The sequence below is a fragment of the Carica papaya genome, chromosome 2 (genome assembly GCF_054855325.1).
Source record: "Carica papaya isolate Zhongbai chromosome 2, ASM5485532v1, whole genome shotgun sequence".
Classification (NCBI taxonomy): Eukaryota; Viridiplantae; Streptophyta; class Magnoliopsida; order Brassicales; family Caricaceae; genus Carica; species Carica papaya.
The window spans coordinates 27,925,726-27,941,045 of NC_142310.1; the positions used below are offsets into that span (position 1 = coordinate 27,925,726).

Genomic DNA, 15,320 nt, shown 5'->3' on the forward strand with positions numbered 1-15,320 from the left:
AATAATAATTTAATAACAAACAATTTTATTTTTTTTTAAAAATAGAAAAAAAAACTCACCCTCGCGAGATAATACTTTTTTTAAATATCACTTCTTTGTTCTTTTTAGTGAAAATACATATTTTTTTTTAATAAAAAAAATTAGTCTTAAATTTATTATTATTATTCTTTAAAAGAAAAACTTTAAGGGAACAACTTTCCAGTTCACTGAAGTTGGCTTTAAGATTGTTTATTATTTAATCTTGATAAGCGTTTTGTTCAAAATATTAAGATAGGATCAGGCCGGTTGTTTCACTGGAAAAATATACGTTTTCCGTATAAATAAAGAGTAGAAGCTAGAACGTAGAAAGTATATATACACATACATATATAGCTATAGATATATCAAAATAATTTTCAGCAGTAGTTAAAACGCCAATCAAGCTCCACTCTCACTCTCCCTCTCTCTCTCTCTCTCTCCCTCTCTCTCTCTCTCTCCAGAATCCAGAATACACTTTCGTTTTCTGGATAGAAAACAAAAACAAAACTAAAAAAATCTCAAGGAAAATCGAAGAACACAAGACGAAAGAGAGAAAACGGACTTAGCGATCAGATCAGCTAGAGGTCACTCTTTTCTGATATCTTTTTCTTGAAGCTTGGAGACGGAGATCAAATGCGACATATCTGCTTCCACTTTTCTTCTGAACTCTTCCAGGTGAGTCCGTGATGTTTCTCTTCTGTTTAATTTAATTACTACATAATAAGGTGATAATCTGTACGTTTTAAAAATTTTTTACTCACTTTCCTGTTGATTTTTGTCTTGGCTATGAAATTTAAGGCTTCTTCATCTCCCTTTTTATTATTGTTCGCTTCTCTTTTGCTTTGCTTTTCAACTTTTTTTTTTTAGTATATTTTTCGTTGTTAAATTGGATGAATTCCAGATCTGATCAGTCCTGTTTATGTTGACGCTTCTCTCAAACATATACTTCTATGTAATTATGGATGTATAGGGATAGTATTTATGCATATATCTTTATTCTTTTCTTTTTATAGCTAATAAATGTTTTCAGCAATGAACCTTCTATGAAGATTGCACTTCTCTCCAATTAAGCTTCGATGAAGTGATATTCTTGTTTTCGGATTTCCTCCTGTTCTCCTTAAATTTTCTTCCTCAATTTTGTAAGGCATTTGATTTTAGGGGATACGAACATTGAGAAGTGAAGCTACAAATGTATTTGCTTCTTTATTTACTATTTTTCCCCTGCGTCCACAAGAATTATACAAAATGAGTGTCCTAATCACGGATTTAGCATGACAGTTTGCTCCGTCAATGAACATAAGTTTTTTAAAATTAATTTTGTTTTCTTGTCAATATATGTGTGTGTGTGTGTGTATATATCTCTCATATAAATTGGCGGTGCAGAAATCATCCATGTGATTGAAGTGAACTGCTCTAATTTTTTTTTTTGAAATAAACTGCTCTACTTTTTTATTAAGCCATTGACATGATGCTTTAGAACTTCTGAACTTTCTTCAGTAAATTTCCATTGTTTTAGAGTTATAATTAATTTACTATAGCAAGTGATTCTCGAGAATAGGAAATCAACATATTATTCAACCACTATAGGAAGGCAAGGATACAGGATACAAGACAGGTGAAATTGGGGATATGGAAACTCTCTTTTCTTTTTGCAGAAGCTAGTTGTTAACAAGTATTTGGAGGCTTACAGGATTGCTAGTCTCATAAGTTTCGAACTACTTTCAGTTTCTTTGAACTTGAAAATTATGAATCCATGACAAAAAGAAAAAATTAAATTCATATCATTTATGAGAAGCCACACAATTCCAATGTTCAAGGTTGGTGCCCAACCATCAATGTGGTTAGTACAAGTGGTTGTCAGGATAAAGGCTCATAAGTTTTGAAAAGCATTCAAGTTCTTTTTAAATTGTAAAATACAAATACATATAGTCCAAGTGTCTGAATCCAGATGAAGAATTTAGATTTTTAATAAGTAGGACCTGATTTGTAAAAACCAAACATCCAATCTTGGTGCTCAGCCAACAAGACGTACATACGGGTCTGTTAGCATAAAAGCATATAAGCTTTTGGATACATTCAGGTTAGTTTAGCTTGCAAAATATAATTACATGTAATTCAAATTCATGAATTCAAATGAAGCATTTTAGGCTTTTTCATATTTAGGAACTAATTTTCGCATTTAGGGACTTACTTTTATGAGAATCTAATGGTTACAAATCTAAAATCACATACGGACATTTTAGTGCAAGAGGCCATAGCTGTTGAACTACATTCTGGTTTTTTGAACTTAATAATTACGGTCGTGTAATTCAAATTCATGGATTCAAATAATATGACCTCATCTATAAGAATCTAAATAAATCCAAAGGTCCCATTAGTGGTGCTCATTAACCATCAGTTATTCCTTTTAATTGGTGAATTTTGCTGCCTTAACTTTGTCTTATGTTTAACAGCCTTCTTTACCATTGGAGTATTATTTTTGGTCACTTATGGTTGTCTCCAAGGACTGATTTCTTTGAAAGTTATAGCATTTGTGTGCACAAGAGTCGTGAATTTTGAAAGTTTCTCCTTGCTACTTCCTCCACTCTATATAGTTGATCTAATGACTGAGCCAAGATTGGAAAAAATCATTTTTCTAAAATTTGTAGAATTCATTTTCAAATCCACGTTTTTATTCACACTTTTTTCTTTTTGGGTGAGGATTCATTTGTTCATAATATAGTATAAATATTCACCTAGTCATTCTACATGATATATATTTATTCTTTCCAAAGAAAACGAAAGTTACAAAAACCACCGTGTACTTTTGCAATGATCTCATTTAGGCTTTATTTTTTAATTTTTAAATTGAGGTACTTTTTAGTAAGTACTTTCTGCATGTTGCCAATAGGAATTCTATAGAAAGAATTAAATGTTAATTTTATGATGAGTAGATATGTGTTATATGTGAGAGGTTATTGTTGAGGGCAAAACAGTAGTTTTCTCTATAGTAATAATAACAATATGAAAAATTCATAAATATCTTTTTTAAATAAGAAAAAATTCATAAATATCAAAATCTTATCATTCTTCTGCGGAAGATTTCAGGTCTTCCATAGTTTGTTTGAAATTCCTAAGCTTTCACTCCCCTTTTTTTGTAAAAGTACATTAACCTGATAGTGCTTTTAGAGTTAGCATTATGAAGAGCATATATTAATTTGAGGGAAAAAAAAATACAGAGATGAAGATTTAAGAATTTTTTTAAAAAAGGGTAAGGAGGTTTGTGAACGTGTTAATTTTTTAGGAAGGAAAGTTTTGGAGATTTGAGAATTTTAAGAACAATTATTACCTTCAGTATAAAAAAAAATTATTCATTTTCCTTTAAGAGTACTCCTCTGCATAACGCATCTATTCAGTTTAAAATTCACCCTAAATTAATGTTTTAACTTTTTATACAGTGTCTTATTGACATCATGCACTTAGTGTAGAGTGAAAATTATGTCTATTAATATTTTAAGGTGTTATAGATAAACTGCAGTATTTGTAACTTTCTTAAAGAAAAAAAAGAAATCTCGATTTTTGATTTCCCCCCTTGTCTTATAAAGCAGGAGAATTGAGAGAAGAATAATCGCTATATGATGATTTAGGTTCCACGTGGAGGAGAATCTGCTAAATCTTCTTATATATCTCCAGATTCTGTTAATGCTAACACAAGACTTTTGTAATTCTATTAGGACCATTGTTGCTTGGATGCGATGGGAGACAGAACTACAAAGACTCATGAGGGTGCCAAGTACTAGCTTCTACAATACTTAGCAGAAAATCATGGCATCTGCCAGCCTTGGAAATGGAGGAGTAGGCAGCTCAAGATCTGTCAATGGCTTCAAGAGCTCTTCTAGTTCAGTAGATTGGCTGGGGAGAGAAATGCTTGAGATGAGGTTGAGGGACAAGGTGGACCATGATGAGGACAGAGTAAGTAGAGCATTGCTGTTAACTGTTTTGAACTTCTTGAGTTTCCTTGTCATTGTTTGTAAATATTAAGCTTCTGTTGTGCTAAACCTGCCTGAAAATGGACATTGACAAGAGCAGTCTTGCAATGGACTAATCTATGGAGGTGCTGTCCTTGGTTAAATTAGTTTTGTGCGCTTGGATTAATTTTAGAGGCTTTTCAAATTTTTGTACTTGTTGGCTATGCTTATAACTTCCTCTATTGCAGGATAGTGAACCTGATATCATTGACGGTGTAGGTGCTGAAACAGGACATGTGATAAGAACCACTATTGGTGGTCGAAATGGTCAATCTAAGCAGGTTGGTAGAATTTTAGAAAATACAAAATTTATGTATAAAGTGGTCATAATTTGTAAGATTTTACATGTTTCTCAAGTACATGTTTGTTTGAATGGACAGACGATTAGTTATATAGCGGAGCATGTGGTTGGAACTGGTTCTTTTGGTGTTGTTTTCCAAGTAAGAAAAGTTCTATTTCTGTTCATTGAAATTTTCTTTTAACTCCCTTGCCCTTAAGTTACACTGCCCAGTCTGTTTTAACGCCTATCTGTAGGCCAAATGCAGGGAAACTGGAGAAATTGTTGCCATCAAGAAGGTTCTACAAGACAAGCGCTACAAGAATAGGGAACTACAGATTATGCAGATGCTGGATCATCCTAACATCGTTGCGCTTAAGCATTGCTTCTTTTCAACAACAGATAAGGAAGAGCTTTATTTGAATCTTGTACTGGAATATGTCCCTGAAACTGTCAATCGTATTGCGAGGAACTACAGCAGGATCAACCAGCGGATGCCCTTAATATATGTTAAACTCTATACTTATCAGGTTTGTTGGAACTCTTCTCGATTTCATGTATATTTGCTTTTGGTCCCTTTCTTGAGAACTCTGCTTTAAGTCAATTTTCTTATCTCATGGATCTGTCATATGAAATTTCTTAGGTCCTGAAGTTTTAATTCATATGGTTCAATTTCTCAAAAAAAATCATATGGCTCAAAACAGTTAGAACTTTGTGGAAAATACTGAACTCCCTTTTATGATCAATTTCCAGAAGCTCCTTTGACTTTCTCATAGTCATGGCCAGTGGCTGATGCTATACACAATTCATATTAGTATATGCCTCGATAAAATGTATTTATATATTGATAGTTAAAAAAGTATTAATATTGTGAAGTAAATTTATAAAATAAGATATTGTAGATATAACTAATACTATAGTTTAATTTTAAAAATACAATCCAATATAATAAAAGTATAATAAATAAGAGAAGAATTTATGTAGCAATTAAGATTTACTGTAAGGCGGGGTTCCACTCCTGCATCTCACATTATTTATTTATATTAATAAAAAATTCTCACCCCCCAACCACAATCCAAGTTCAGCCAGTGGTCTTGGCATTGAGTACCCCCAGTATCTACTGAATTCCTTAATCTTGACCTTCCCGGCAAGGATACATAAGGCAATGGACTCTGAATCTTTGCCATGGGATGTTAGAACCATGGCCTCACTAAGTTCATCAGAGTGGAACATCAAGAATTCCTTGAATATGTCAGGCTCCTTAGACATGTACTCAGTCAAGGAGTCTGACGAGAGGTGAGTAGGGTTTAGCTGAGGGAAAAAGAGGGAGAAGAATAGGGAAGAAAGTAGTAAGAGAAAGGCAGAAGTAGAGGAGAAGGGAGAACATCTGAAAGATTGAGGAATTTGATTAGAGGTTTTTCATATGATTAGTCGTACCATTCTGCACACATTCCCCTCCTTTTTTAGTCATTTCACCCCAGTACATGACAAAAGAAAATAATGGAAAATAATGAAAATTCTGAAACCCAGATCTGCCAGAGGCAGTACAATAGCAAGGACAGAAATTAACTAATCTAGGATCAGTGCTTGATTGAATAGTATAAATGGCCTTCATACTGCAGACTGTTTGATGACTCACTGGGTAGCCGTTATAGGCTATGGACGCCTCTGGTGTACCTTCAGTAGCCTCATAGAATATTATAACTTATGTTCCCGATATCTACACATTCAATTGGCCCAATGCAAACTGTTTTGGGAATTAGATGAATTTTTTTCTAGCTTGATAATTTCTTACGCATTCACCGCTTTCATATCCTTCATAAGGTATCATATTGACTTCGGTGCTTTGCTATGAGTCAATTGTAGTTTTCAGGAATTAGATGAATTTGCTTGCTTGATAATTTCTTATGTGTTCACCGCTTTCCCATTCCTGCATAAGGTATCATATTGAATTTGGTGCTTTGCTATGAGCCTTAGAAATGATTGAAGAAAGTAACATTTTAAAGAATGTGCTGCTTATCTTTTCAAACTCCCTGATTTATAACATGGATTTAATCTTCTATACTTCCACCCAGAGGAAACAGAAGCTTCATTAAGAAGAAGTATCTTATCCTCAATAACTCTTTCCTCCTAGTCTATGAGCTTGATGCAAAAGTTAATTCCCACTTTGTTATTGGGTGCAGATCTGCAGGGCACTTGCTTACATTCATAATTGCATTGGAATCTGTCATCGTGACATTAAGCCTCAGAACCTACTAGTAAGTTTTCTGTTTAACACAAATATTGAGAACTACATATGAGACTCTGCTGCGAAACTCTGCTGCTGTCTTTCATGTTCTCATTAAACAATATCTTTGCATTTGGTTTGATGAGCAAGGAAATTTGGCATATCCAAAACATCACTCTTACAATTAGATGCAACAAACAGGAATATATGAAAAAGCAGTCTTAATGTTGATATATGCAAATGACTAGATAGTTCGGTATATCCTGCCAGGATCAACATTCAATGCATTTGTTTTTTTATTGCTAAAGGGATCTACATTTACTTGATTTGTTAAATTATAGGCTTAGTTAATTTCTTGATGATGCTTTTTGTACATCTTTTTCCTCTTAAAGAAAAGGATGATGCTCTCTGCAGATTTATATTGTTACATATTTTTTGGGAAAGTTTCATTTGATTGTCAAATTCTTGTCCAGGTAAATCCACACACTCATCAACTGAAACTTTGCGATTTTGGGAGTGCTAAAGTGCTGGTAAATTCCTTGCCACAACTTTGTATGTATAATCACATACAGTTTTGATTCCTTGACTCTAGTATATCTTTTTTGTCAGGTGAAAGGAGAACCAAATGTTTCTTACATCTGCTCAAGATATTATCGTGCTCCAGAACTCATATTTGGTGCTACAGAGTATACAACTGCTATTGATATATGGTCCACAGGTTGTGTGATGGCTGAGTTGCTTCTCGGACAGGTTGTATGATGCTCGCTTCTATGTATTATTTCTTTCCATTTTCCTATGTTAGTCACTATTCATATTTATTCTTACCAAGACCAAACTATCGTACAGCCTCTGTTTCCTGGTGAAAGTGGAGTTGATCAGCTGGTTGAAATCATTAAGGTAATTTTATCTATCATCTTGGTTCTTTTTTTTTTTTCTTTGTTTTTCTTGGTTATGGAAGAAACACATGTAGTTATGGGGAACTAAATTTGTTATAGTAAACTCATCCACTATAGTAGCAGAATGTACTAACCATTCTGCCCAGGTTACTCATTACTTGAAAGTGATCTATTAATATGAGAACTTTGCTATACAAGTGTTCCTGGTAAGATGTCATCTTGACGAAGTACTAATTGACTATTACACATCATCTAAGTCTATTAGCCCCACGAGACCTTAGATTGCAGCTTTCTTGTCTAAACATGCAATTCAGCAAATAGAAATTGTCCTTTTCAAGTTATTTAAGGTATGAGTTCTATTACAAAATTGTAATGGAGTTTTGTTTTAACTGTATTCTATATATTTTAAAACTTTTTCCAGGTTCTAGGAACACCAACCAGGGAGGAGATAAAGTGTATGAATCCAAACTATACTGAATTTAAATTTCCGCAAATAAAGCCTCACCCATGGCACAAGGTATCTCTTCTCTTATCTTTTTTTTTTTTTGTTTTTGTCTTTTAATCTCGTAGTTTATAGTTTAGAAATCAGTTCATAATCATTCTGTTCCTGGAATTATTTATGTTTTTTCTTTATATGCATGGCTTGAGCGACTCTATTATCTATGTAACATTGGGCCTCATTTGTACCTTTTTGGTTTTGCAAAATGTGTTTGATTGGAGCATTGCTGTAAGATTCTTTATTCTTTCTCTCTTCCTCTTTTCTCATCTACAAATAATTGTCACACTTAGGCCACCTATATTCTTTTATTTGCATTTGTAACTTCCTTTCCTTTATGCAAGACATTTGAGCATGGTTTGTACTGACATTATTCCCATTAACTAGGTTTTCCAAAAACGTTTACCACCAGAAGCAGTGGACCTTGTGTGTAGGTTCTTTCAATACTCTCCTAATTTGCGATGCACGGCTGTAAGCTAACTGCAGTAACCTTTTACCTGCCCATATTTTTGGTATTCAGATTGTTCTTCTTGTGAAGGAATCCAATTTTTTATTTGCAGTTGGAGGCTTGTATTCACCCTTTCTTTGACGAGTTAAGAGATCCAAACACTCGCCTCCCTAATGGCCGCCCTCTTCCTCCACTATTTAATTTTAAACCCCAAGGTAATCAGATTATGCTTCTACTACATTAACGCTCCAATTAAATGAGCATATGACTGATTTTTATTCTTTAGAGTGATATTTTAGATAGACATAGTCCTTCAAATGATTAAATACAGTTGGTAAATACCAAGAGCTGTAAGCGGTACTGTTACATTATTTCACCTAAACAAGGAAAATGAGATCTTGATCTGGGGTTCTAGTTCCATAAACTACAAAAGAAGCTCTAGGTCATTAGAGAAAAATGATGCAAGTGAGAAAAGGACAGGAAAAAAGGGAAAGCCAAAATGTAGCAGCTAGATAAAAGCATGATGCAAACTAATGTATCCTTTTCTTGCATTATTTATTCCTGAAATATGGTGCAATGGTCAATGCTACGAAGTCATTGTACGTGTCAAGTGAAGTAAGCATTTTGAGTCCCTAAAATATTGGGTAATGCTGTATCTTGTTTTTGGGTTGGGGACCAGGGCTTTGGGCTGTGGATTTATTACCAGGTTCAGAAAGTAGAAGATGATCATCGAAAATATGGAAGGTAGATGATTCTGGTTCTAATACATTGCTTTGTTGCTGGTTGCCAAGTCCTTAATTTGTTAGAGCATGAAGGAATCAAAATTAACCACTTGTATGACCTTCAACTTAGTTTGAAACCAGCAATTGTTATCGGACAAAAAAATTGTTAGCTTAACCAACAAGAAGGTAGCTTCTTTCCAATTATGGAATGGATTTTTCCTCACTAGCTCAAATTCTTTTACCCCAGCCACCCAATAAAAGAATTGCATAAATGGGAGTGATCTTGAATAAACAATCTGCACAATTGCACAATGTTGAAATATTTGTATGCATGTTATGTTCGTACTTTGAGCAGAGCTCCCTGGCATTCCACCTGATATTTAATCATTTCTCCTTTTGGCAGAGCTCTCTGGTATCCCGCCTGATATTGTCAATCGACTTATTCCAGAGCATGCTCGTAAGCAGAACTTGTTCATGGCTTTGCACACATAGGATCTACTACCACTCTCCCATGTGTCATTCCATTTTGGTTTTGTATCGACCATAATGTAAAAATCTAGGCCTGTCATATTTTTATGCTGTGTCTACAAGAGGTTTTTGGAAAGAAAAGGTTATTGGAAAAGTTTTTAGGATAAACTGCAAAACTTGAGGACTTTTGAGGTTGCTGTCTGGTGGTGAAGCTGCTTCTGTTACTTTCTGAAGAAGACAACTATAAAATTTATTATGTATATTTATTATGCCTCCCCTATAGGTGGGAATTTTAGAAAGATACAAATGGAAATGTATGTCTTTTACCCTGAGCTGGTGTCTTCTATAAGGTTGATTTTATTTTTATAAACTTGATTCTTTCCCTTCTGATATAGTGGATAACCATAAAGAATGATTTTGATCAGAATTACATGTCAGTGGATTTGAAAATGTAATTGAACTAATTGAATGGGAATTGGACTGAGTCAACCAAGTAGTAAAGGAATTGATTTGCGCTTTGTATATCACAAGTTCATGTTTTTGCTGTCTCACTCTCCCAGATAAGAGATCTTGTATCCTGTAAATCCTGCTTGTCTGTTGCATTAAAATCTCACGTTTACAATTTATTTATTCTTTTACCATTTAGTTACTAGAATGCATAAATTATTAAAGTAAAGTCTACTCTTAAGAGTATTTATCAAGCTATGTGCATGTTTAGCCAAGCAAATGATATGTAGGGTCACCAATATAGCAGGCGAAAGTCCCTTTTAGATGGAAGTTTAAGTTTTATGGGCAGGATACCTGCAAATCCGTTCTAATTCATTTTTACAGGGATGGAAGAAAAAAAAAAAAAAAAAAGAATCTATAATTGGATAAGGTGAATTATGTATCTAATTATACACTCAGTCTCGTTATACCTATAATAATTCATTTGTATTTTTTTAATTATGCTTGAATTACTTAAATTTTGGTTAACAAATATTTAATAGTATGATGTTAATTTATATTATTATCGAGGAACTTATGTTTAAATATTATTTTTAAATTATATTTTATTTTAATTAATATTTAAAATTTTTAACTAATTAAAATATTTTTTTTTAAAAAAATTGTGAAAATAAAAAAAATAAACGCAATGAATTACAATTAAAAGGGTAAATAACTTTAACCTGCTTTGGATTATACATTAGTGTAAAAGTATATTAAAATTTTGAGCGGAGTTTGAGGAGGAAAAATTCCAAATAAAATAAGTATTTGTAATAGACATTTAGATTGTAAAATAAATTGGTTAACATTTTATTTAGTAGATTTAAAGTGAGTGTTATGATTTTATGAATATGTAATTAAAATAGTAAGCAGAGAAACAATGGCAACCAGACTTTTCCCCACTTTCTGGTACACCATTATCTCTCTTCTCTCTTCTTTTTTATTTTTTATGTTTTCTTCTTTAAAATCATATATATATATATATATATATTTCTCTACTGCTAATATATTCATTTTTTTCTTTTTTCTTATATATAAAAAAAGAATGTCAATTTATTATTATTATTATTGGGGTTATAAATTTGTTGAGGAGTTTTAGAATATCGAAAGGATGATGTTACCAAAACAGCCAACTTGCATATCAAATATAATTATTAAATGTTGGATAATATTCAACTAAGATTAATTAATATTATATATATATTCAAAATTAAGATATTATAAAATTACTAGTACGAAAATAGTTAAAAAGTAAACTAACAGTTTTAATTAGATTACATTTATTTTACTGTATTAGGGATTTAATTACAATTTGATTATTTGATTTTATAAATTATTTTTACATTAACAAATAAACAGATAGTATTTGTATTTGTATTTGTATTGTTTTATTAAATACAAATTCAAAAACAACAAAATATATATCCTTCCGTTTTTAACGGAGCTTCTTTTGAAGGAATTAACTACTTTAAACCCTACTCTCAAAGCCATGTTCCTCCTCTTCCTCTCTTCTTCTTCTTCTTCTTCTTCTTCTTCTTCTTCCTCTAACCTGCGCTGAGGTATCTTCAATTCCCCAGGGGTATTTTGACAACGGAGAATATGTCCACAGCAGCCCTCCATCTCTCTCCTTGTTTCGACCTTTCCAACTACAACAGCAACTCAAAGCCTTTTCTATTCTCAAAAACTTCTTGCAAAAACGACTCTGCTTTCACAAGGAGCTCTTCCTTTGCGGGTTCCCTAAATTTTTCCCTCGTCATCAACAACACTTCTCCAGATTTTTGTCGTCTCAGCAACGGCCATCGCTGCTCCCTGCGTGTGCTCCGGTGTGCGCCGGAGAAATCAGAGCCTTCCATTTCGGTTGGCCGTGGTTACGGCAGTAATGGTGCTTGTGGTGGGAATCTTTGTTATATTTTGTTCATTTCTCTGCTTATTGTTGTCTTACTTTGGCCGGTTTTATTTACATTTGTGTCTCTGTATGGCTATTTTGATTCCTTTTCCTCCTTGTTCATTGATTTTTCTTTTGATATCGAAAGAAAAATAAGTTCCTTTTCTGATTTTAGTTTCCTCTTTTGATGGACCTGGTAATTGTTTTTTAGTTGCATGTTAATTTCCATTTTATCAGTTTGTCATGGAAAATTTTTTATCTGATTTTACTTAACTGTTTTAATGGAGTTGGTAATTGTTTTATTGCTTTTAAATTGCATGTTAATTTCCATCTTATCAGTTTGTCATAGTAAATTTTTACTTGCTTTTATTGAAAAAAAAAAAACAACTTTTTGTTCTGAGAAAAGAATTGATATCTATAAATTTGATCAGTTGGAGCTAATAATCTTTGCAACTGAGGAATGGTGGATATTTTATGCTCTCTCAAGTGCATTCAATAATCTTTAATTTGAATATGATGGAATTTGAGTTCTCCACCTCTGAAAAAATAAAGAGAAAGGATCTCGGAACCCACCCAATTTCAGTTTAAAACCTTTTATCTTATTTTCTAATATTATACATGTATTTTGAAAGTTAAGGAGCGTTGCTAATGAAACTGGAGTATCAACTAGTAACTTTTAAAGTATGACTCGATTGCCTGATTAGTGTAAAAGAATTACAGTGGTTGAAACTGAGGAAAGATGATCAAACTATATATGCATATGAGCGCAATATGATTTGTTGAATGTATGAGTTTTAATATTGATGTAAATAGGGGCCAAATTCAAGTGTTTGTCTCCTCGTCCGCTAACCCAGCAATATTTCCTTATGCTGCAGAAGAAAGGGTAGTTGTGCTTGTCATTGGTGGAGGGGGAAGGGAACATTCACTTTGCTATGCCCTGGAGCGGTCTCCTTCATGTGATGCTGTATTTTGTGCACCTGGTAATGCAGGTATTGCCAGTTCAGGAAATGCTACGTGTATACCGGACCTTGACATAAGTGACAGTTCAGCTGTCATTTCCTTTTGCCACCAATGGGCTGTTGGACTGGTTATTGTGGGACCAGAGGCTCCTCTTGTTTCTGGTCTTGCAAATGATCTGGTGAAGGCTGGTATACCTACATTTGGCCCATCTTCTGAGGCAGCTGCTTTGGAAGGCTCCAAAAAGTTCATGAAGAATTTGTGTGACAAATATGGAATTCCTACTGCCAAGGTTTATTCTTTTGTGACTGATCCTAATTAAACAATTTATTATTTTCATCTCCTTTTATTTAGTTTTACAACTTTTTTGCTACTAACGCCCCTCTGCCATCTATCCTGAGTTTTCTAAACCTGTGACCGGAAATCAGAAAGAATTTTAGGTGATATTGTTAGAAACACTAATTAAACTATTCTCTGTATTAGTGTTGGATGATCATCTTTTAGAAAGAGTAACCTCCCATTACTTTTCAAGAAAGAGTAACCTCTCATTACGTTTTTTTTTAAAATTTCTTTTATTCTCCAGATTAAAAGAAATCTCCTCTCATTTTTGTTATGTTTGTATTGCTGAAGTTACATTCTTTATATCAATGTATAACAATTGCTTTAGGTTTGTTGGTGCAGTATAAAGCTTTTACAGACCCATCTGCTGCAAAGCAGTATATTCAAGATCAAGGGGCTCCTATTGTCATCAAGGCAGATGGATTGGCTGCTGGAAAGGGAGTTATCGTTGCTATGACACTGGAAGAGGCTTTTGAAGCAGTAGACTTGATGCTTGTCAGGGGAGTTTTTGGTTCTGCAGGGTGTCAAGTCATTGTTGAAGAATATCTTGAAGGGGAAGAAGCATCCTTTTTTGCCCTTGTGGATGGGGAGAATGCTATACCTTTAGAATCTGCTCAAGACCATAAACGAGTTGGGGATGGTGATACAGGCCCCAATACCGGCGGGATGGGGGCATATTCTCCAGCACCAATCTTGACTGAAGAACTTAAAAATGTGGTCATGGAATCTATAATTATTCCGACAGTGAAGGGGATGTCAGCAGAAGGGTGCAAATTTGTTGGTGTTTTGTATGCCGGGCTTATGATTGAGAAAAAATCTGGGTTGCCGAAGCTGATTGAGTACAACGTGCGGTTTGGTGATCCTGAGTGTCAGGTTAGTTAACAGATCTCTAGTGCATAACCAGCCTTTTATTTAACATGGATAAATAAGCATATGGTAACAGGACACATTTGTTGTCATTCGCAAGAAATATGCATGTCTAGTTGTAGTGTCATTTTTGCTTGGAAATGGTTCTCTTGTTTCATTTTTTTAAGATATTGGGACTAGTATAACTAGACGAGGTGATGAAAATTATTAGCTTGGAGATGGTTTCTGTTCTCGTCTTGCTTGATAACTAGATAAATTAATTAAAATATTTGGCTAATTCCTATTTGAGTCTAAAACTATACCCTTTGGCTGGTTCAAGGACTAATTTTTTTGCATGAGTTGAATCTACGTGTTAGTTTGTGCACCAACTGATAATAGAAAAAGCCGTGGAACTAATCTATAACATAGTATAAAGTTATGGGACTAAAGTAACAATTAATCCTAAAATTTTAAACTAGAAAGAAAGGCATGAGTATTTGCCTATGTGTTTGTTCGGTCTTTATTGCATGTCAAATGTATGTGGTGTTACACAAATTTGGTCTATGACGTGTATGGCTTTCCAGCACCATGGTATTTACTGTGAAAAGTTTCCAGAGCATTTCTTCATCAGCAAATTAGATTGTGCTGTTGTTATATTGATATTTTAATTTATTTATCCAACCTTTCCTTGTTTGTTTTCTTTTTTTTTTTTTTTTTTTCTGGTTGGGTAGGTCCTGATGGTACGTTTGGAGTCCGATCTGGCACAAGTTTTGCTTGCAGCCTGCAGAGGAGAACTTGAGGGGGTAACACTTAACTGGTCTCCAGGGTCTGCCATGGTAGTAGTGATGGCAAGTAAGGGTTACCCGGGTTCCTATGAGAAAGGAACCGTGATTCGGAACCTTGAAGAAGCAGAACTTGTTGCTCCCTCTGTAAAGATATTTCACGCAGGAACTGTTTTTGACTCTGATGACAACTTCACTGCTGCGGGGGGACGTGTTCTTGGCGTGACTGCCAAGGGTAAAGATCTCAGAGAGGCAAGGGATAGAGCGTATCAGGCTGTAGAGGAAATCAAATGGCCAGGAGGCTTCTATCGGCGGGACATTGGTTGGAGAGCTCTTCCCCTGAAGCATTTAGCTACCAAAGGGTGAAAAACAAAATGTTGAAAATGTTGATGGGCATGTAAGGAAAACTTGTTTTCCCAAATGGTTCATAAACTAACTAAAATCATCTCACTGCACAAAGTTTTCA

At 34.0% G+C, this 15,320-nt stretch overlaps 2 protein-coding genes across 4 annotated transcripts; both read left to right on the forward strand.

Moving 5' to 3' along the window:
• The first annotated feature begins 421 nt into the window (after positions 1–421).
• Positions 422–9,929, forward strand: LOC110809939 (shaggy-related protein kinase kappa). 3 transcript variants are annotated; one of them, XM_088213835.1, is made up of 13 exons: positions 422–693; positions 3,732–3,969; positions 4,214–4,306; positions 4,406–4,465; positions 4,560–4,832; positions 6,486–6,560; positions 7,003–7,059; positions 7,139–7,279; positions 7,376–7,426; positions 7,847–7,942; positions 8,309–8,392; positions 8,482–8,584; positions 9,495–9,929. In XM_088213835.1, exons 2-13 carry the CDS (start codon positions 3,823–3,825, stop codon positions 9,581–9,583), a joined length of 1,269 nt encoding a protein of 422 aa, XP_088069961.1. In that variant the 5' UTR covers positions 422–693; positions 3,732–3,822; the 3' UTR covers positions 9,584–9,929. The 3 variants fall into 3 exon arrangements, with proteins under 3 accessions (XP_088069961.1, XP_088069962.1, XP_088069963.1); XM_088213836.1 differs by lacking the exon at positions 9,495–9,929 and adding an exon at positions 9,049–9,195; XM_088213837.1 differs by lacking the exons at positions 8,309–8,392; positions 8,482–8,584 and having other exon boundaries at positions 9,495–9,821.
• Positions 9,930–11,487: 1,558 nt separating this feature from the next.
• PUR2 (Glycinamide ribonucleotide (GAR) synthetase) lies at positions 11,488–15,304 on the forward strand. The gene is made up of 4 exons (XM_022035960.2): positions 11,488–11,936; positions 12,806–13,179; positions 13,569–14,099; positions 14,804–15,304. The coding sequence occupies exons 1-4, from the start codon at positions 11,645–11,647 to the stop codon at positions 15,218–15,220; spliced, it is 1,614 nt and encodes a 537-aa protein (XP_021891652.2). The 5' UTR covers positions 11,488–11,644; the 3' UTR covers positions 15,221–15,304.
• Positions 15,305–15,320: the final 16 nt, after the last annotated feature.